This window comes from Cannabis sativa, chromosome 2 (genome assembly GCF_029168945.1).
Source record: "Cannabis sativa cultivar Pink pepper isolate KNU-18-1 chromosome 2, ASM2916894v1, whole genome shotgun sequence".
NCBI classification, from domain to species: Eukaryota; Viridiplantae; Streptophyta; class Magnoliopsida; order Rosales; family Cannabaceae; genus Cannabis; species Cannabis sativa.
In genome coordinates, this window is record NC_083602.1 from 16,817,642 (window position 1) to 16,839,286 (window position 21,645).

General features: G+C 33.0%; 2 protein-coding genes across 4 annotated transcripts; both read right to left on the reverse strand.

The window, feature by feature from the left end:
• Window positions 1-2,603: 2,603 nt before the first annotated feature.
• Window positions 2,604-4,965, reverse strand: LOC115721356 (small ribosomal subunit protein mS37). 2 transcript variants are annotated; one of them, XM_030650638.2, is made up of 3 exons: window positions 4,697-4,965; window positions 3,075-3,254; window positions 2,604-2,950 (listed from the first exon to the last, which is right to left on the reverse strand). In XM_030650638.2, exons 2-3 carry the CDS (start codon window positions 3,243-3,245, stop codon window positions 2,882-2,884), a joined length of 240 nt encoding a protein of 79 aa, XP_030506498.1. In that variant the 5' UTR covers window positions 3,246-3,254; window positions 4,697-4,965; the 3' UTR covers window positions 2,604-2,881. The 2 variants fall into 2 exon arrangements, with proteins under 2 accessions (XP_030506498.1, XP_030506497.1); XM_030650637.2 differs by having other exon boundaries at window positions 3,075-3,259; window positions 4,697-4,964.
• Window positions 4,966-14,616: 9,651 nt separating this feature from the next.
• LOC115718396 (rhodanese-like/PpiC domain-containing protein 12, chloroplastic) lies at window positions 14,617-20,077 on the reverse strand. Of its 2 annotated transcripts, none has more exons than XM_030647162.2 (9): window positions 19,732-20,077; window positions 19,094-19,210; window positions 18,456-18,547; window positions 17,360-17,460; window positions 17,150-17,260; window positions 16,873-16,981; window positions 15,229-15,279; window positions 14,992-15,080; window positions 14,617-14,858 (listed from the first exon to the last, which is right to left on the reverse strand). In XM_030647162.2, the coding sequence occupies exons 1-8, from the start codon at window positions 19,967-19,969 to the stop codon at window positions 15,000-15,002; spliced, it is 900 nt and encodes a 299-aa protein (XP_030503022.2). In that variant the 5' UTR covers window positions 19,970-20,077; the 3' UTR covers window positions 14,617-14,858; window positions 14,992-14,999. The 2 variants fall into 2 exon arrangements, with proteins under 2 accessions (XP_030503022.2, XP_030503023.2); XM_030647163.2 differs by having other exon boundaries at window positions 14,617-14,850; window positions 19,732-20,068.
• Window positions 20,078-21,645: the final 1,568 nt, after the last annotated feature.

A 21,645-nucleotide genomic window follows, 5' to 3' on the forward strand; every position in this document is an offset into this window, starting at 1 on the left:
CTAAAGCACATGACCATTTTAAATACAAAGATATTATCCATATCAATGGATAATCACCTGTACAACAAAAATAGAAGAATTGACAAAAAATGAAGACAAAAACTAACAACCAGAGTACAAAATAGTCAACTTTAATGACTTAGACCCCTACATATCTTCTAAAGAAGACATTGGTAATTATATATTAATATACTTAATATATTTTATTTTTATGAAGTTTTTTTATTAAATCTAAACAAAATTAATAATCAAAATGCAAATATATTAGTCGTCGCAATACAAGTCAAGGAACCAAAAGATGTAACAACAACCTATGGAATAAAAAGAATACAAGAAATATATTTGATTGATAAGAGGTAAAAAAACAAACTTAACTAAACTAAATTTAAATTCCTAATAAAATAAATTAAATTTCTAAATTATATTATATAAACTTAACAAATATTTATAATGTTTAGTTTCAAGCCAATTTGTTTAACCATGTGGGGTCGCTTTGTCAATGATGAAGCCCAAAAAATATCGGACATGATTGATGAAAAACCAATCATACTTGCAACAAATATATCTGTAAAACCATTCAAAGGTAATTACTACAATTATATATATATATTTATACCACAGGAAAATCACAAAAAGTACGCATGTGCAATAGATTTATATTTATATATAATTACTTTTATATTTAAGTTATAAAATATGTAACTGTAAAATTTATATAAAAAAAAAAAATTATATAGTATAATAAAAAGAAAGAAATATAAATTTTCGAAATAAGTTTTAGGAGTATTAATTTCACTATATTTTATATCAAAACTTTTATATATATTCAATGAAATTTATAAATATATATTAATAATTAGTAATACACCAATAACAGTAATTTATACAGAAATTTTAATTTATTGGGTAGATTTTATAGATAATAATTTATTCATTCATTGTTTTAATTTTATATAAGGCTTAACTTTGTCAACGATAAAAATGACTAACGTCATAATCAATCCACGACTACAACAAGCAAGAACAATGAAAAAATGGTAAATTATTAAATAAACTAAATTTGTTATATTATCGAATAAACCACTAATAAAAAATTACAACATACAATTACTTATAACAATATATTATTATAACATTTCTCGTGCGTAGAAGAATAAATTAAAAATAAAAAATATAATTGTAAAAAGTTGTACATATCCATCACCTCTTCATCATCGCTTGGAATTAAAGAAATTGTAAAGATCTAAATATCCAATATTTAATGACAAAGATTACAACCAACAGATGTAAAATTTACTTTCCATATATTAATAATTATATCTAAAAATATTGCTAACTATTTTATATAATTTAATTATTTAGATTGCAAAATTCTGGATACAAGAAAAAGTTGTTATTACAAATTTATCACAATCATTCTACTACATGTCATGTCCTGGATGTAACAAAGGAGCTCAAAAAAACTACAATGAAAGATTCTTTGTTTATGTGGATATGAATCAACAGCTACACTACGTACCTATCTAATCTAATAAATATAAATATCAAACATATATTTAAAATAGAATATTAATATATATATATATATAAAAATTGTACTATATTTGCAGTGCAAGAATATATGCTCAAATAAATGACGATACTGAAAGCGTATCTGTAATTATGTTTGGTCATGAAGCAGAACAAGTTTTGGGTTGTTATGCAACAAAAATAATAGAATATTCTGAAGAGGTATAGTTTCAATTTACACATATTTATTTCTTTATATACTAAAAAAAATAATAAATAAAAACTAATATCAACTTTTATAATTTATTTCTTAAGAAAAGAATAAATATATTGAAAATTTTATAAACGAATTGACAACTAAGTATTGGATACTACAAATTTATGCTGACCAAGAGAAGATGAAGACTCAAAAATATAAAAATTTCAATGTATACTCAATTGAAGAAGCAAAACAAGAAAAAGTTACTAATTCTTCATCTTAAATTATAAATAACATAAAACTAATATTTTATGAATTAGATATTTAATGTAATACTTTAAAATATTTAAACATCTTATGTAAAAAAAATAGAACTTATAATGAAACACAACGTGCTTTGCACGTAGTTTCCGCCTAGTTTTGTAAAACATATTTTAAAGAACAAAATTATCATTATATATATTTTAAAGAACAAAATTGTCATTATATATATTTTTGTAAAGGTAACAGTTATAAGTTGGAGAAAAAAGTGCTCAAAGGCCAAAGTGAGATTCCTTCCATCTACAAAAACTTACTGTATATCCTAAGCATGCTAAACCAATCTATAGGCCGCAACATTAACATTATGACTTATGACTAACATAAAAAAAAAATGCCCCAAAAAGTTAGACAATAAAACTTTAATATAAAAAAATAAAATAAAAATAAATAAATCATTACCCTTAATGACATTCCTTAAAAAATTGGTGGAAAAAATATTTCTTTTCTTTTATCTCTTACTTAATCAAGTTCTCCATTTCCATTCCCATTACTTACTAGTAATTACACAGTTTCCACTGAATACAAAAGGGAAAACAACAAACTATACGAAAAGACATTGTCATGCACTAGTAAATTCACATAAACTTCTTAAGAAACAACTTCACTCTATAATCAGCATATACTCTGTTTTACAATTTATTCAAAAACTCATAAGAACCATTAGTCGAAGGACTGAAAATTTGAGATCTTTTTAGCACATTTCCTCGAAATGGAAATGGAAGATATTTAATAAGAAAAAAAAAAGAATATCCATCTAGGTGCAAAAAACAAAAAGATAATTCTTTATGTCTGTAAATGATGACTTCTAAGAACCATAAATTAGTTGAAATTTGCCACATAGAAAATCCAAAATTACTTCTTTCCCCTACTAAGCCTTTGCATATGGTAATTAATGCTTCCCCATGGCTTTCTGTTGTTGTTCTGCAAGAAAAATAAAACTCTCAAGCTTTAAAGCTGGTACTAAAATGAAATTTTGCTATGTTGCAAAATAAATTTAAGCATAAAAAATTCACACACATGCAGAATCCAAATACAAGAAACCAACCTGAGCATCCATACAAGTATTTAGAAGTTCCTTATTTCGGACACACTTCTCATCACTGTTGTGATTAAGTGCCAAGCAGTTGAGAAATGTCATCATCTCCTTCATGCAGGGTTTGTGAAGAGAGCCGAATTTCTTGGGATTAATTCGAAGAGTACCAACTTTCCGACCCATTGTGATCTTCTAAACTACATGTCCAAGCAGGCATTGTTAAATTCAACATCAAAGAGATACTCTTTTAGAATAATGACAATACTTGGTAATTACTCCAAAATCATCTTAAAATACAAGATTTCCAATCAGACATAAAAGGTAAGAAACTTGACCATTAGTCTATTTCATGATAAATGGTTGGCAAAGTATAACTTAATTTAAGATTGTTCACTGGATCACATCCAATGTTTTTAGACTCATCCAGGTCCAATTCAATTATACATTGGATGTTGGATTTCTCCAACCGATCCAATCCAATATTGTAGGCTCAACCAAACCGATCCAATAAATCATTGGATTGGATCGGTTCCATCCAATGAATGAATCCCTGTATTGGATCGGATCCATCCAATATTTTTTAGACCGGATTGGATCCATTCAATATTTTAATCCAATACTAATTGAATTGATTGGATCCATCCAATCCAATCCAAGAGTAAAACCTGATTTTTCACCTAAACTAGCTAATATATTAGTTCAAAATATTACAACCCAACATAAATCCAACCTAATTGTAACATAAGTCCAACATAAATCCAACCTAAATTGTAACATAAGTCCAACATAAATCCATCCTAAATTATAACATAAGTCTAACATCAAGTTATAATAATACATGTTACATAAACAAGAGTATACAAATAATGAATATCATAGAATCCTTCATCAAAAACTCCAAAGTGACAATGTCACTCAATACTGAACAAATACCTTTTTAAGGTTAACACATACTACTCTCACTTTATTAATTTATTTATTTATTCTTAAAATAAAAAAAATGATACTAAAGATTACCCACCAAGACGAACGATTTTTCAGTTTCTTATTAATAATGCTTTTTTTAAAGCAAAGAAAGTATATAGTTATTATGAATTTAAGGTCATAATGAAATTGGTAAAATTGGGGTGGAAGTGAGAAAAACATATGATTTGGAAGGTGGACAACTCTGAAACAAAGAAATGGACAAAAATGTTGTGATTTTTGATGAAATTTAAAATAAAACATTCAGACTTTGTTGAATTGTTATTTTGTCTATGCTCCGGTCCAATCAAATTCAGTGCACCCTCATTGTTTTTTGTCCTGCCTTCACTTGTTTAATGCAACTCTCTTTTAGATTTTATTTACATATATCTATAGTACAAAAAACTAAAGAAAACACTTAATTTTGACACTAATTCATTCCAATTTAATGTATGATGTCAAATGCCAGCAAGTTCATTCCAACACACAATATAATATCTGAAAAACACAAAAACATATATTTACAATCAAATATGTATTCTGATTTTTCAACTCATCAAATTAACTATTATGATTACATCTTTTGCCCAAGTTAATTAGACAGATTACGGGACAAAAATGACCTAATTAAGTCACTGGTTTTTGGGAAAAATAAGAGAAAGTTAAAAGACCTGAGTTGCTGCCGTTTGCGAGGGAGAAGATGTGTCGTCGTTGGGGAGGGAGGAGCTGTGTCGCTTCCGTCGCTGGTGAAGATGCCGTCGGCGACTTAGGGAGGAGAAGCCGTCTCCGTCGTCGTCAAATCGCTGGGCAGCGAATCACCGGCGTCGTCCACTCTCTGAGCAGTGGGCAGCGGCTTTAAAGAGGGATGAGGTGAGCGAGAGAATTCGATAGAGTGAGAGAGTGGATCTGATGAGATTTTTAGGGTTTTGTTTTTTTTTTTTAAAAAAAAAAAATGTTAAAATATGTTGTATTATTATATCTTGTATTAAATTAAAGGAAACCTGTAGACTATTTTTTAATTTTTTTTTTTAATTTATGGTTTAGATTTTTAAAGTATTTTTTGTTGCAGGTTGCTCCGTTTTTCTATACTAGGTGATTGTTACATGCTGCTCAATGAAATGTTAGCTTTATTTAATATTTTAGTTTTTTATTTTAATTAATAATTAAAATAAGATAATTATTTGAACGATTTGTTTTATAAAAATAAAATACGTGTCAAGATATTTAGTAAGTAAAACATAAATATGTTATAATAATGTATGTTATTAATAGTAAAATGTACATTAATCTTCTAATTGAAAAAAGTTCTATTATCTCATTTCATATCTAATAATAGCTACACAACTATATATTTATAGACTTTCACATTCTTTGCAAATTACTAATAAGCACCAATAATATTTTCATATTCTAATATTTTTCAACCTTCTCCTCTTGGTGGTAAAATTAAAAATAAAACTAAAAATAAGCACAAACATATAAGGTAAATACTAATTACAAATTTCATTTCATCTTTTTTTTTTTTTTTTTTTAAGCCCAAGCCCAAAAATCTCTAATCCAACACAATCAATCTTCTTTTATATTATCTTTTCTAGATATTTTATCTATATTTTTATTTTTTAAAAAATAAATAAATAAATTATTAATATTCTCCCAGATAGGTTTGTTAGAGAGATATGCGGCTAAGATGATTTTTTTAATTTAAAAAGAGATTATTAATATTTAAAAGATTGTTTAATTTTTTGGGTTTAATTATTGGGTTTATTTTTTAACGGGAGATCAAACCTAATCGTTAAATTTAACAGAATATTCTTTTATTTTAAGTATATTCTGTTAAACCAAGAATGTTAAACTAAGAAATGCCGTTAGATAGACACTTTTAATATATAAAGATAGAATTCTACAAAAATAAGAAATTATTTTAAAGTATAAAAATAAAAAATAAAAAAAAAATAAATTTATTCTTAAATATTTAAGTATTTTAAAAGAACATCTTACAAAAAAAAACTTAAAATCTAAATAAGTTAATAATTTGTTATTTTCAAAATATAATGTATGTATTTATATTTTATGGGCCATAAATATAATTCTCATTTAAATTTAGTTTATTATTTAATTTTTTTTTCTTGCATAAGTTAAAATTTTAATTATTCCTTTAAAATAGAAAAATTACATTATTATATCATGTTAATTTTTAACATAATATCTTACATAGCTACACTTACATTTAGTAGTATATAATTTTTAGTGTCTTCTTCTTATTTTGGTAGAATTTTATCTCTTATTCTCATTTTTAACCAAAAAAAAAATTACTGTAATACAAAAATAATAAAAAAAAAAAATAGCGAGTTTATTCTTTAACTAACTTATCTACATATTATTACAATTATTTTTGTGATTTCATACTTAATTGGTTGTTTTAAAAAATTTGTACTTCTATTATTATTATTTTGGAATTCTTTGGTAATAGGATTTGATATGTAAGATTATCTTTTTTTTTTTTTTTTTTTTTGAGAAAATGCCTGTTATTATAAATTAAAGATAATCATTTACAACAACAAAAAATAGTAAAAGGGATCTCTTCTAACCATATACAATCGTTATCCAATCCGTAAAGCTTCGCTTAGCCAAACCATGTGCAGATTGGTTAGCATCCCGTCTATGTAAAATTATTTAATTAATACAATATATTTTGTTTCAAATATTTAAACATATAATCTATAACCTAAATAAAGGGAAGTTTACAAAAATACTGGAATTTTGGTTAACTTTTACAAAAATACTGTCACACGGAAATATTTTCAAAAATACTGTGTTTTTATAAAACACCAGTAAAACACAAAGCAGAGTAACTCAAAACAATAGTAGAACACCAAAGAAAACACCAAGAGAACACCATGAAAACTTAATACAAGATAATACCGCAAGATGAAACTTATAAAAAAATACAGTAAAAAAGTAAAAAATACCGCCTGGCAATATTTTTGTAAAAAAAATGACAAAAGTTAGTACACCATGTAAATTTCCTTAAATAAAATCACAATATTTTGGACTTATTCTTATTAAGTGGTTGAAGGAGGCTAAATATCAAATTAAGTGGTTGAAAGAATATGAGTTCAACTTCTAAATTAGATTTTATTTCTTTTTACTTGTCAAACATTGTGGTTTGTTTATTTTATTTCTTAACCATTTTGGTTTAGTTTATTTCTTTAACAATATAATTTGTTTTATTTCAAAAATATTGGAGTTATATATTTACATGTTTATTTTATAACAAAATAAATAATAATTTAGATATAGAAGAGATGAACGAAGAATGTATACAACAAGCCATAACAAAAGAAATAAAAATTGATGAACTACTCATTATCATTGTAAGAACATCCGTATATTATCATAATCATTTTTTATTAAGGACCCATTTAAAAATGGGGATTTCAATGATGGGAGCATGGTCTTCTACTGTGCTCTCTCTCTAGCCGTCTTGTTTTCTTTTCTTCCTGGTCTGAGAGCCTCTAGTTATTAGATTTTCTCTTGATTTCGTGTGTCTGTCTATTTGGTTTCTTTGTGTCGTGTGTGTTTTTTCTGTTTGGAAGCCCTCGTGTTAGTTTGGTTTTTGACGGCTGGGGTTCCATTTCTTCTTGCTCGTGTCTCTTTGTGGGGTGCTTATTTGGTTTTCTGCTTGTCTTTTCCTGTCCTCAACTACTGTTTTGTCTTACTGAGTCTTTTGTCTTTCCCTGGGGTATTTCTGTTGATTCTGTTGTGTAAGTTTGAGTGTGTGAAGCTTTTATTTTCGGTGTCTTTGTCCCTGGTAGTTGGTAGGTTTTGTCTTTTGTTTTGTCGGCATTTATGGAGGTAGTAAATGCTTCTATGACTCCCCCTCTTAAAGGCAAATGCCTTTCTGTTAATGATGCATCGGTTAAGTTGGTTCCTTGCGAATCTTCTCGAAAAGCTCTATCTACTTTCTGTCTGTTGGGAAAAGTGGTGGCCCCCATGGCTGTGTGTGAGGCCAATGTAGTGGAGTTTGTGGCCAAAGCTTGGAAATTCCCTGTGACCGTGGTGGCTCTGATTGAGGGGCCTCAATACACTAACTGTTTTGAGCTAAGCTTTGCTCGTGAGGAAGATAGGAGTTGGGCTCTTGATCATGGCCCTTGGTGCATCCGTGGCTACACTTTCTTTCTCCAAGTTTGGTCCTCAACCTCGGATTCCCCTGTGCTGAGTGATACGATGCGGCTTTGGGTTCAGGTACACAATATTCCCCATGAATATTTTTCTATGGCTAATGGGCTTTTGTTAGGTGGAAAAGCAGGGAAAGTAATCTTTGTGGATTTGAAAGAGAACAACCCTGCCTCTTGGAGCAAATATCTCAAGATTTTGATTGAAAGAGATTACAAAACACCTCTGTTCTCGGGTTGTTTCTTCGACCTGGATTCGGGAGTTAAGAGATGGCTCCAGTTTAAATATGAACAAGTAGGCATCTTCTGCTACTTTTGTGGACGACTGGGACACCAAAGACGAGGCTGTAAGCTTTCTTCGCCGGAGCTGGTTACCAGTGAAAATGGGACTCCCTTCCCTCTTTTTGGGTCGTGGCTATCTACATCTTCGACCTATCGGGATGTCTTCGCCAGCGCCAATTCGTTCTCTCCAAGTCGTGATCATGTTGGATATGCTCTGTATCCCCCGTTCCGCCGTCCGTCCAATGAGATCGTTATCGGCCATGGCGATGGTGGTTTCAGGAGCTCGGTTTCCGTTGTTCCTCGTGGTTCGAGACGGTCAGGGATGGTGACTAAACGGGCCCTCCGCCGCCGGCGCTCACACTGGCCGGTGGGTTTCCAAGCAGAGACCAACGGGTGGTGTACCTCTCCGTTCTAAATCGGGTGAAGATGGAAATGTTGAAGCTATTCATTTTGAAAAGGAGTCTGGAACGTTTCCTGGAATAGAAGTGCCTATTACTGAAGCTATAAATGACCGTTCATTGATGAGTGTGCCTATTTTGAATTTATGTGGAAAAGAAGATGTGGTCTCTTTAGTGGATCGGGCCCAGGTGGAGCCCATTTCTGCAAGTGGGCCGAATGTAAATGCTGAAACAATTGGTGTGAATCTCTTGAGCCAAGAAACTTTGAATGTTACTAATATTGGAAATAAAAAAAGGGATGTTGGGCCTATTGCTATTGGGCCGTGTGTGTTTAACAATGGGTTGGCTGCCCATAATGTGGACAAGCATACTAGCCCAATGTTCCTTGATTCTAATTTGAGTAATATTGTTAGTGGGCCTCCTCCCATTAATAATAATACTCTCTCATGTGGGCCTACTTTGAAGCAATCTAAGAAGTTGTCTACTCCAAGCCGTGAGTTAATGGGGCCGGCTGTTTTGGGTACTAATAATAATAATAGTATTGGGCCAAATACTTTATCTCAAGCTAATGTTGGGCACATGAAAACTACATCCATTTTGCCTAATGCTTCTCATGGTACTATGGAGCAAGATAATGAAGAAAAAGCTTTGACTCAGTTTTTTAATGCTCAAGAAAGTTTATTGCATGACCTCAAGCACTTTGGGAACCTCGACTTGTATGAAATACGGAAAATAGGAGGGGATATTGGGGTCCCGGCTTCATCGGAAGTTAATGAGAGAACAACTCCTTTCAAGAAAAGAAAATTTGAAGCATCCGCCTCTCTGTGTTCTAGGCCCCACAAGGTTCCTCGCAAGTATCCAGATGTGGTTCGTGATTTTCCTTGGGACACTACAAACAAAGCTAATGAATCGGACTTGGAGATTGATGACCCATCTGAGGATAGCTCTAGCTCCCCGAGCTGCTCCGGAATTTTGAAGAATGCCCTGGTTGGTTCATTTGTGATCAATGACTCTAATTCCTGTGGGTCCTCTTACTCCCACAACCCTGTGGAGGAGAATGTCGAATCTCCTCCACAGGAACCATGAGAGGTGTTGCTTGGAACCTGCAGGTCGCGTACCTCTGCGCCCGGAACTGAAGTCCCTGATATTTTCCCGCTCTCCGGATTTTGTTTTTCTTTCCGAGCTTAAAGTGGATGCTGATCCTCTGGTACGTACTCTTAAGTCTTTACACTTTTATTTCAATATTTGTGTTCCTTCTATTGGCAATGCGTGAGGTATTATTCTGGCTTGGAAATCGGGTTTTAGTTTTGAATGTATCTCTTGTTCGCGGAATCATATTTCGGGGATTGTCTATTCGGACCCCCCCCCCCTCTTTCCCGTGGCTTCTATCTTGTGTTTATGGTCCCCCCTACATGCATGCAAAGAAAAAGTTCTGGTCTGAGTTTCTGACTATTGGAGATAGATTCGGTGGGCCCTGACTTATTTTGGGTGATACAAATTTTGTCCTTTGTGATTCTGAGCGTGAAGGCTCCTCTGGCCGGGATCCCTTTATTCCAATTATTTCTAATCTGATTGAGAGTAGAGGGCTTATCAATTTGCCTATCCAAGGGGACAATCTCACTTGGGACAATCATCGGTCGGGGAGGCACCATGTCAAGTCTGCGCTGGATAAAGGCATAGTAAATGGGGCTTGGATTAACTTATTCCCCAGGGCTATTCTCTGTTCTACCCAAACTAGCAATTCGGACCATAGGCCGCTTAGCCTCCTCTCTGGAGGTTTGGAACCCAAGTTTAAGAGATGTTTCAAGTTCGAAGAAGGTTGGACCCGTGATGGTCGAAGTAAGCTAGTAGTAGATCATGCCTGGAAATCGGTCTACCATAATTGGGCTCCTGCCCGTTTGTTCAAAAAGGTTGGTGCCACTAGAGTGGCCCTCCTCAGTTGGAACCGGTCCCAATACGGTAAGTTGGATGTGATCTTAAAAGATTTTGAACAGAAGCTCAACTCCCTTCAGAGCCTCCCAGCTGGGTCTCGGGACTGGAACCAGGAATGTGACATCCGTCGTGCTCTGAATGAGACGTTAGAAAGGAAAGCGATCTACTGGAAGCAAAGAGCCAGGGTGTCTTGGCTCAAGGATGGTGATAAATGCTCTAAGTTTTTCTTTCTTACGGCTGCTATTAAAGGGAGAAGGAATGCCATTGAGAGTATCTTAAACAAAGATAATGTCTGGATCTCCGGTCGGGGAGCTATTGGGAAAGAATTTATTGAGTTTTTTAAAGGTATCTTCGCTGCTTCTGATAATGGCGTGGACTACAATTGTGCCAAGTTTTTTCCTCAGAAAATTTCTCAGGATGAATCGGAGGCCCTTGTTTGATGTCCTAGTGCTGATGACATCAAAAGAGTTCTGTTTGCCATGAATAACAACAAGGCCCCGGGTCCTGATGGGATGTCTGTCCTGTTTTACAAACATTATTGGGAGTCGGTTGGAGCGGACTTTTGTGATGCGGTATCCGACTTTTTTATCTCTGGAAACATGCATAGAGGAATCAATGCCACCAATGTTGTCCTTATTCCTAAAGTCAAAAACCCTACCCGTACCAACCATTTTAGGCCAATCTCTCTGTGTAATGTGGTATACAAAGTAATCTCTAAGATTATAGCAAACAGGATAAAGCCTATTCTCCCCTCCATTATTTGCCCAACCCAAGCTGTGTTTGTACCGGGTCGGAACATCCATGATAACAATGTTATAGTCCAGGAGATCATTCACTCTTTCAACAAGAAGAAAGGCAAGGAGGGGTTTTTTGCTATTAAAATTGACCTGGTCAAAGCGTATGATAAGTTGAGCTGGCAATTTATTGATCATGTATTAGATTGCTATGGAGTTCCCCAGAAATTTCGTTTGTGGATTACTAAATGTATCACTACTTCATCGCTGAATATCTGCCTCAATGGAGGGCAGGTTGGGCGAATCAACCCTTCTTGTGGTCTTCGGCAAGGCGACCCCCTCTCCCCTTATCTCTTCATTCGGGCCGAAGTTCTATCTAGATTATTCCATGAAGCCCTCGACTGTGGGTCCATTAAGGGAATCCAACTTAGTAGAGGGGGGCCGGTCCTGTCTCACATTTTCTTTGCGGATGATCTAATTCTGGTTGGCCGAGCTAATTTACGTGAGGTGAATGGTTTCTGGAGATGTCTAGAGAATTTCTGCTTGTGGTCATGTCAACAGGTGAATAAGCTCAAATCATCTGTTTTCTTTAGTAAAAATACCCCCGTGAACTTGCGTGAAGAAATTAAAGAAGCTTTGGGAATTGATTCTCCTGAAGGCTGCATCAAATATCTGGGCCTGCCCCTATTTAGATCTAGGCAGAAGGATGCTGACTTTAATTTTATCCTTGATAACCTCACGACAAAGCTTCAGGGATGGAAGGCAAAAACTCTATCAAAAGCAGGCCGAGCTACTCTGATAAAGTGAGTAGGCTTGTCGATGCCAATGTATGCGATGCAAACGTCGAGACTCTCTACTCGTATGGTAAACAAAATTGATGGCCTGGTCAGAGATTTTTGGTGGGGTTTTGAGAAAGGAAACCATGGGATCCATCTAAAGGCTTGGGACAAACTGTGTCTCCCTAAATCCCTGGGTGGGCTTGGTTTCCGGAAAACCAAGGAGATGAATCAGGCCTTCCTTGCTAAATGGGGATGGAATATTCTCAATGGATGCCAATCTCTTTGCTGTAGAGTTCTAATAGCTAAATACCTCAAAGGAAAAGATCTCCTTAGTTGCAGGTACAAAGATTCAGATTCTTGGTTTTGGAAAAGTGTTGTGAAGGCGAATTCCATTTTGAAAAAAGGTGCTTGTAAGTTGGTTGCTAATGGTCAGAATACTAAGATCTGGGGAGATCCCTGGATTCCTCTTCGGAAAGGCTTCCATCCGAAACCTATTGAGGGAACTTCTCCCAACCTCAACTGTGTGGCTGAACTTCTGTTAAATAATGGGCAGTGGGATATTCAAAAGCTGCGTGATAACTTTGACCGAGAATCGGTCTCGGACATTCTTAAAGGGGGCCATCCCTCTGGAAATGGGAATGATAGATGGATTTGGACGCTAGAAAGTAAGGGGTGCTTCTCGACTAAATCGGCGTATCTGGCTCAAGCTTTGGAAAGAGCTCCTCATTGTGAAGTTGCCCCGAAGCTCTGGAACAAGCTATGGAATAGCAAAATTTTAGAGCGTCACAAGGTTCTGTGGTGGAGTATCCTGTCAAGTGTTCTCCCTGCTAGAGCGGTGATTGGGAAACGTTTCCACATAGAAGATATTACTTGCCCTTTATGTGAACAGGGGGAGGAATCTCTTGAACATCTTTTCCTGTCCTGTGATGTGGCTTTTCATCTTTGGCGCTCCTCTCCCTGGGGCATTTTCCCAGTGTGCGATACTGGCATCCGTGTTTGGGATTGGGTCAAGTTTATTTGGGAGCTAAACAAAATAGGCATCGACGCTGATGCGGTTTTCCTATATGCCTCGATTGTTGTGGATACTATCTGGAGAGTGCGAAACGAGAAGGTCCATAATAACCGTTCACCCGATATAAAAAAATGTATCGACGTATTTGTAATTCTTATGCATTCTCATGCTTCTTTATCGCCTAGTCCAACTCCGCATCTAACTAAGCTTGGTCCCCTCCTCCTCCGGATTGGATTGCCGAACCGTGATGTGAAGGTGGGCCTACATAGTCCGTGCATCGCCGTTGTTGCAAGAAATCATTTTGGCAAGGTGATTAGAATTCAGTACGGCCGGGAAGATTTCTGATGCTTTGTGCGGTGAAGCCGCTACTCGTCGCTTAGCCGTGCCTGGCCGCTTTGGATATCGAAACTAAATTTGCTATTGTGGAGAATGATTCGAGGATGGTTATCAATGCGCTTAATGGAATGGAGTCTCATTGGGCTCTTGAAAACTACGTCTCATTTTGTACTAAATCTTCTCCTTCGTTTATTAGTTGTAATTTCTCTTATATTCCTAGAACTTGTAATTTTGCTGCTCATAATGTGGCTAGATGGGCGTTTGCTCATCAGGTGTTTGGGACTATCCCGGTGTCCTCATTACCTGACAATATTTTATGTAACGGCCGAGAGGTCTAACGTTTGTTTTTATTTATGATATGAACGCTTCTTTTCAAAAAAAAAAAACATTTAAAAATGGAGCTTTTCAAAAATATACGTAAAATGTAAATAATCTCGAAATTCTGTTTTTTCTTATTTTCCTGCGTTTGAAAAGTAACTTTTGAATTACTTAAAGCATCTCCAATGATAGTATTCTTTAAAGGTGTTAAATATCTTCACATCATTCAAAGATATAATATTTTATTTTATCTTTCTTCCATATCATTTTTAGTTACAGAACACATTTATTTTCCAAAAAAAAATTAAAAGTAAAAAATTTACTTTCATTTTGTAATAAAAAAATTAAAAAACAAAAGTATTACCCAGCACCATAACTTAATATAAAAAAAAATTAAACAAAACCTATATAAATATCTTTTTAAATTACAGTATACATGCACTAAAACTTTACTACACATGTATAAAAACTCATTTTTTTTAAAATGATAGTTCGATAGAGGAAAGGGAGGGGGAGAGCATCCTCAGAGTAAAGCAAATAGAAGTTTATACAATTGGGTGGCAATAGTAAATGGGTATCATTATTAGATTTTATATATTTTAAGATTAATTTGATTGAGCTATCCTTTTATGAGGGAAAGTACTATATTCCAACACCAAACATTACTGAATACTTGTAATATATATATTCCAATTCAATATAAGTTATTCTAAAACACACTTACATGTGAAAAAAGTGGTGAAAGCTCAAGTATCATCCACATATGAATAAACTAAACTAATGTTAAACAGAATCATCAAGCACTGCCTGCTAACCTTAATTATTTCTAGATTGTCATCGCTCAATGTTTGTTAAGTGCCTGCATAACTGTGACTTATCTCAGTACAAAATAAAATTCAAATTCTACTTATAATACATACAAAGAACAGAGAAATGATGAAAGAAAAGTTTTTAGGGTGGACATAGAAGCAAACTCTACTTATGAAATCATATTGCTTACCAAACAAATCAATAGGTAGGAATTGTTTGATCGGCTTTCAGAGCATATGCATGAATTCCTCCTGACACATTGAATAATCTCCTAAAACCCTGTGTATTGAGCAATAGATTAGAGGACAAAATCTTCGATTAAGTCTAATTAAATATAAGTTTAGTTTAGGATCCCAATTAAGAAATTTTAGCTTGTAAATAACAACTGAACTAGTAAGATAGCACTCGAAATTCATAAGGATTCTACCTGTGTCTGCAGCCACTTGGAAACCTGTAATGACCGCATTCCATGATGACACTGCATTTTCAAACAAGATTCTCAATTACCCTTGCTTTAAAGAGAAGGGAGCAAAACTAGATTACAATATTTATCTTATGAATGAAACTAACCAATAGTCCATAGATTGCATAGGAACATGTACAAAATACAAAGTTTGGCACCCAATCAATATAGCAAATTAACTAGTTCTGAATGGTTTCGGTAATGTTGAAAAGGCTATAGAAAAGGAAAAAAAAACAAAATTAATAGCAAATATACACTGGTTCTAGACGTCCTTGGTGTGATTACATTTTTAACAGAAAATCTCCAGTAACAGCAAATAAATAAGTGCTCTTTAAAAACCATGTCACAAAATATGCAGGTAATATTTTAACCAGTATAAATATGGTAATGGTATCAGAAAATGTTGGGAAAGTACATATATAGCTAGAATTCATAGCTTCTCTTCTTAATATCCAAATATAATTTATGATAAGTAACTAAAATACAGTTGGAAACTGAATAGAAAACAGAGACTTATCCATCTTCAGAAAGCATATTAGATATATTTATCTTCTTACCTTACTACATCTTTTTCCTTTATCACATTTTTATTTCTCTTGGTACTCAATAATTTTTCGCATAAGAAAATCACATTTTGATTAGTATCTAACATGATATTTCCGGCTGTCAGCAGGCATCCAATTGAAAAATAGGAATAAAAAGGAGAAGAGGAATAGAAATAGAAATAGAATCGAATAAAATGTAAAATGCATAAAAAACTTTTCCTGATTGTGCATTGAAATGGTCTTTTCTTCTATTTCAAAAAGAAATAGCCATTTCACCAAAATGGTGGAAAAGTCATTCCAAATGGAATGACATTTTACTACTTTAAAATGCAACCAAACAAAAAAAAAGAATGAAAATTGATTCATTTCCATTCCTTTTCATTCCATTACCTCCAACCAAACGCAACCTTAGTTATTATCCCAAAACCTTTTTAAGACATTTTTGCCACCACTAAATCAAAGTTCTTGCTACATAATCAGTGGAAGCAAGATGTTATCTAGTTAACATTCACAAGATTAATCTTTTAGAAGAAAAATACTGGCATTTTTAATACGTATCCAAGCAGAAGCTTATTACAAAGATTGTGAATAAAAATGAAAACAATTATAGAGTGAAAAGGAATTAATCTATTTACCATGGATTTGCCACCAGCTCCTCACTTTTTAGTAAGAAAATTGCTTAAAGCATTTTGCTCAACATCTAGGGTAGGGTATGTTTGGTTAGGAAATATAGGAATCAGCATAGGAATGGAATAAAATTTAATGAGTAAAAAAAATTGTGCATTAGAATGTTCATTCCATTTGTTTTTGAGTGGAGTAGCCATTCTACCGAAATGGTGGAAAAGCCATTCTATTGGAATGTCATTCTTCGCATGGGACACATCAATAAATCTCGCAACAAATTGAATATAATATTAATTTGACAAAGCATGGTACACGTCAATCAATCCAGCACTAAGTTGAATACAAAATAAATAGCGCCAAACCAATTCAAAAAAAAAAATCTTTTTGAACATTTTAAAGGCAAGAAGTTGCAACCAAGACTTCTATTACATCAACTTACCAGAACATAGGTATCCTTTTGAGGATCAAATTTAGCAGTTATCTCAGGTCCCCAGCTTCCAAATTGTTGAAGGGGAAGAACCTGAAAACCTGGCAAAGATGCCTGAGCCCTGCCATATAGAAGTGACCGAAGCAGTAAAGCAAATGACAAATTTCAAAACAACAAAGAAAAACCCTGAAATATGTGACTGATAAACCACAGAAATTTATTTTAAATTAAATTACTATGAAAAAATTCCCAGCCATCAAAAATCCTTAAACGAAAGGTAAGAGCATACACTTCTTCAGGTTCACGAACATCAATCAATTGTGCATCTTCAAGGAAACTAGGATCTTGCATTTTGAGGTGGAGCTCTTCAGGAGGAATTTCTTGAAGTATTGATTCTTCCCTTCATTAACATTTTGACAAAAGAATAAGTACTGAAGAAACTGTGAGAAATTGTATTCAAGTAGGATATCCAGTTAGGCATAGGCTTTCAGAGGCATACCTCTCTGAAAGGACTTGCAACAAATGCCATCCAAACTGTGTCTTACACCTAACAACCTTGTTCAATGGAGCATTAAAAGCAGCCTCCTCAAATTCAGGTACCTGAGATATTTCACTGTCAGTGTTCTGTGCTCAACAAATCCCATTTAACTATCTTAAATATAACTATTGACAGCGACATCTAATGGCAATACATCATCATTTCCTAGTGTTTGTAGAAACCAGGACTTATGAGAATATAATTAATGAAAGGGAAAAACACGCAAGGACTGAGCTTTACCAAGTATCAGCCAAAAGACCAATTATAATTTGATTCAGTAGCCTTGCAAAAACAAAAGGTTTATTCTCAAATTAATGAAATAATATTTTTGAGTTTTCCCTATAAATTTCTATTACCACAAAACCTTGCCCAAGTTTCCCTTATAGCAAGCTTATCTTGACTCATAAGTACCCTTTCTTACTCACCAAAAACCCTTGAGATTTCTTACATTTTAAAAATAAAGAAAAGCTACCCATTTCAATAAACAAAATCAAACAGAAAAACAGATATTAAATAGTGGGTGTGTTTGTCCAAGCGTGTGCATTTCAATAAACATTCACACACAATCTTTTTTTAAAAAAAATAAATAATTAAATATATAATAAAGCTTTAAGGGCTCGATATTGTTTGGACAAGATAAAATTCTCCCTCCAGATTTTAATATACAAAATAAATTTGGAGGTCACAATGTGCCATCTTCTGTCACAATCACTTTGTTGAACTTTTTCCTACTACAAAGCAATTCCCTTCTGAAAGTAACAACTTCCTACTAAATGTGTTCATGAATTGGTATCAGAGAAGACAATAAAAAAAATAGGTTTAAATTTCAGTATTGCAGTGGAAAGAAGAAATTTTATACTCTTCAAAAGTATCAAATATCAACCTAATAAACAAAGGCAAATCACATTCAGAGTTCAGACTATTGTTATCCTTTAGCAGTCTATCATATAACCTTCTAAAGTAGGAAAGAAAGCTATGTAGTATACATAGTTTACATGAGAATGTCACTTATGTTTCATGTAAATTTCACATGCAAAGACCATTTTAATGAGCATACCATTTGACCCTTTCTAACCCACCCAAGCATTCCCCCTTCTTTCTTTGATGGACATAATGAGAATTCGACAGCAAGATCACTTAGGTCCTCACCTACAAGTAACATATAGCATTATAATAGCATACCCACAAAATAATATATTCTAGAAATTAAAGCCTCATGAACCAAACAAAAATTTGATGTTTTCAGGCCTATGGACTTGACATCCATTCAATCTCTACTGCACAATATTGGGTAAATAGCGGCATAAGTACTCAAAGTTTTATGTTTGTAAGCGGCATAAACCCAATGTTTATTTTTGGCGGCATAAGTACCCAATGTTTGTAAAACTGTAATTTTCTTCCAGTTTCGTCAGTACAGACTCTGTTTTAAATTTAGTAAAAGAACATATAGAAGTAACTGATACTGCATATTTCTATCTAGACCCAATGATCAAGAATTTAGGCTTTATATGTGTCTCGTTTAAAACAATAACAGAGTCTGTACTGATAAAATTAGAGAAAAATTACAATTTTACAAATATTGGGTACTTATGCTGCTTACAAACATAAAACTTTGGATACTTATGCCGCTATTTAACCGACAATATTTGATTTTGATCTGCTTATATTTTTAATTTTAACTCTCAGTAAACTAACCTCGTACAACTCTCTGCTGAAGATCCAAAAGAAGATTGAGATCATTTTCTTTAACAAGTAAATGCTGCACCAGTATTTCCCTTTCACTACTCGAGCCACTTTCAGCACTAAACGAAGCTGAAAAAAAATTAAATTTTAGATTTTCCAATTCACAAGCGATAGTTTAGTGAGCACAAAAACCACTAAGTAAATTTATTTTCTTTACAAGCAAATTTTATCATTTACTCATTAGTCAAACAAATACTGTTAGAAATATGCTTATTCCCAACCTCTAGAAGCTTGTAGATTTGTATGGAATTAGCTTTCAAAATATGATTAACCTTATGAGCAACATTCACTTGTTGCTTGGTGTAAGGTAATAATAGCAACAAGTGAATGTTTTTATAGCTTCTAAGTATTTATCAACACTTTGATTTTTGGTTTGAATGTTTTCAGAGAGATTAAAGATGAAGAGAATGGTTGTAAACAAAGTCCACGTCGATCAGTGAAAAAATAGAGAAAGATGTATACATAATCCTCTGTACTATTCAATATCATATCGATTACACATAATTACAGATGAAGAACAATCAGTAGTGAGGAAAAACAAGAGACCTGTAATAAAATAAATAAATAAATAATATAAATGACCGACCCACCTGCTGCGGCTCTGAAACATGAACGTGCCGCCATAGCCAAGACGCGGTTGAAGATGAAAGAAGATTGGGATGAAGATGAAGAGGGTTTAAGGGTTCTGGGGAATATAGATGGAAATGAAGAGATTTGGCGAAGTTTTGACGGTGAAAAGGAAGTGAAAATTGGAAGGCGATAGAGTCTGGGTGCGAAGAGAGCTGGAGTCGAGAATGGCGGAAGATGAGAAACCCTTAACATAGACATTATTGAGTCCCTGATTTTTGAAGTTGGGAAAGCGAGGGAGAAGAAACAGAAGTAGGATATTACCTAACACACACACAAATGTTACAGAAACCGATAATAGGATAATTTTCACAAATATTTCTAGGATTTAGAGTGCTTTTGGAAAGCTAAAATGTAATTGAATTTGTGTATAATTGGAACTAATTACACAATTTGATATATTCGTCTGATCATGTAATTACACTGTAACTATGTAATTAGAAGTAATTGAAGGGTAATGTAATTACAATGTGTAATTACTAAAAACTTTCTATATTAAACATCAGCTACTAAAAAATATTATTTTCTCATGTAATTATTTACTATTTTGCCAAACAAGTTATTAGAAATTCATATGTAATTACCACCTCATATTCAAATACACAACGTATTTTAAAATATACAGTTACTTCCAAACACACCTTTAGAGAAAATGTAAATTGATATTGATTTATTGTTATTTGTATATTATTTTGTTGTTGTTTTGATGTTTTTTTTTTTTTTTTTGTATTTTTATAGAATAGTAAAAGAAAATTGAATCTGAAAGTATAAATATTTTATGAAAAATAGCCTAATTTTTTCAAAATGATATTATAAAATTTTGTAAATTTATCTTTTGTTACTTATTAACATAGATAAGATTCAAAAAAAAAAAAAAAACATAGATAAGATAATGTTTGGTAACACTTTTATTTTTAAATTTTTTAAGAGAAATTACCCCATATCCTATTTTTTTAACTTTTTTTCAATTTTACAGTTTGGGTTTCTAAAGCGGTTGCATTGCAGCGCTAGTTGCAATAGGGGTTTCTATACGATTTTTTGTTGCAATTTAGGTTGCAGCGCTAGTTGCAATAGGAGTTTCTATACAGAATTTCGTAAAAATGCAAAATGCAAAAAAAAAAAAAAAAAAAAAAACTGTTTTGAAGTGTAAAAATGAAAAAAGTCCCATTTTTTAATCACATGAAAGTAAATGTTTATTTTTAAAATTTCACAAAAATATGTTCTATAACCACTTTAGTTTTTCAATTTTAAAAATAGAAAATAAAAATTTGTTCTGTAAATTTCATTTGATTTTATTTAAGTTGGGTCTAGGGCCGGGATTTGGGTCCAGATTCGGGTCCGAGTCAAAGTCCACGCTCGGGTATGGATTTGGGTCCGAGTGCGAGATTTGGGGTGTGGGGTCTGGGTCTCAAGGGCTAAATTGGGGTCAGACTAGTGTTGTAAATACAATCTGGAATTTTTAACACGGCACGAAATTGGCACAAGTACGATTAAGCACAAAAATATAGGCTTGGGCACGACACGATGCAACAAATTGACACGGTACGACATGAAAAATATGTCCTTAAGCACGACATAGCACGAGAAGCACAAAAAACACGAAAAGCATGACATGTAAGTACGAATAAAGTAGCCCGAAAAGTACAACACGCGACAAGCCCAAAAAACAAGACACAACATATTAAAAAACTTTATAGTTTATTAATAATAATAATAATAATAATATATGAATTTATTAATTATAAATAAGTTAAAATAATAATAAAATTTAAATATAATAATGAATATTATAATTCTATAATTAAAACATGAAAAATTAAAATTATATATTAATTTATTTATAGGGTGGGATAAAAATTTAAGTATTTATAAGTAAA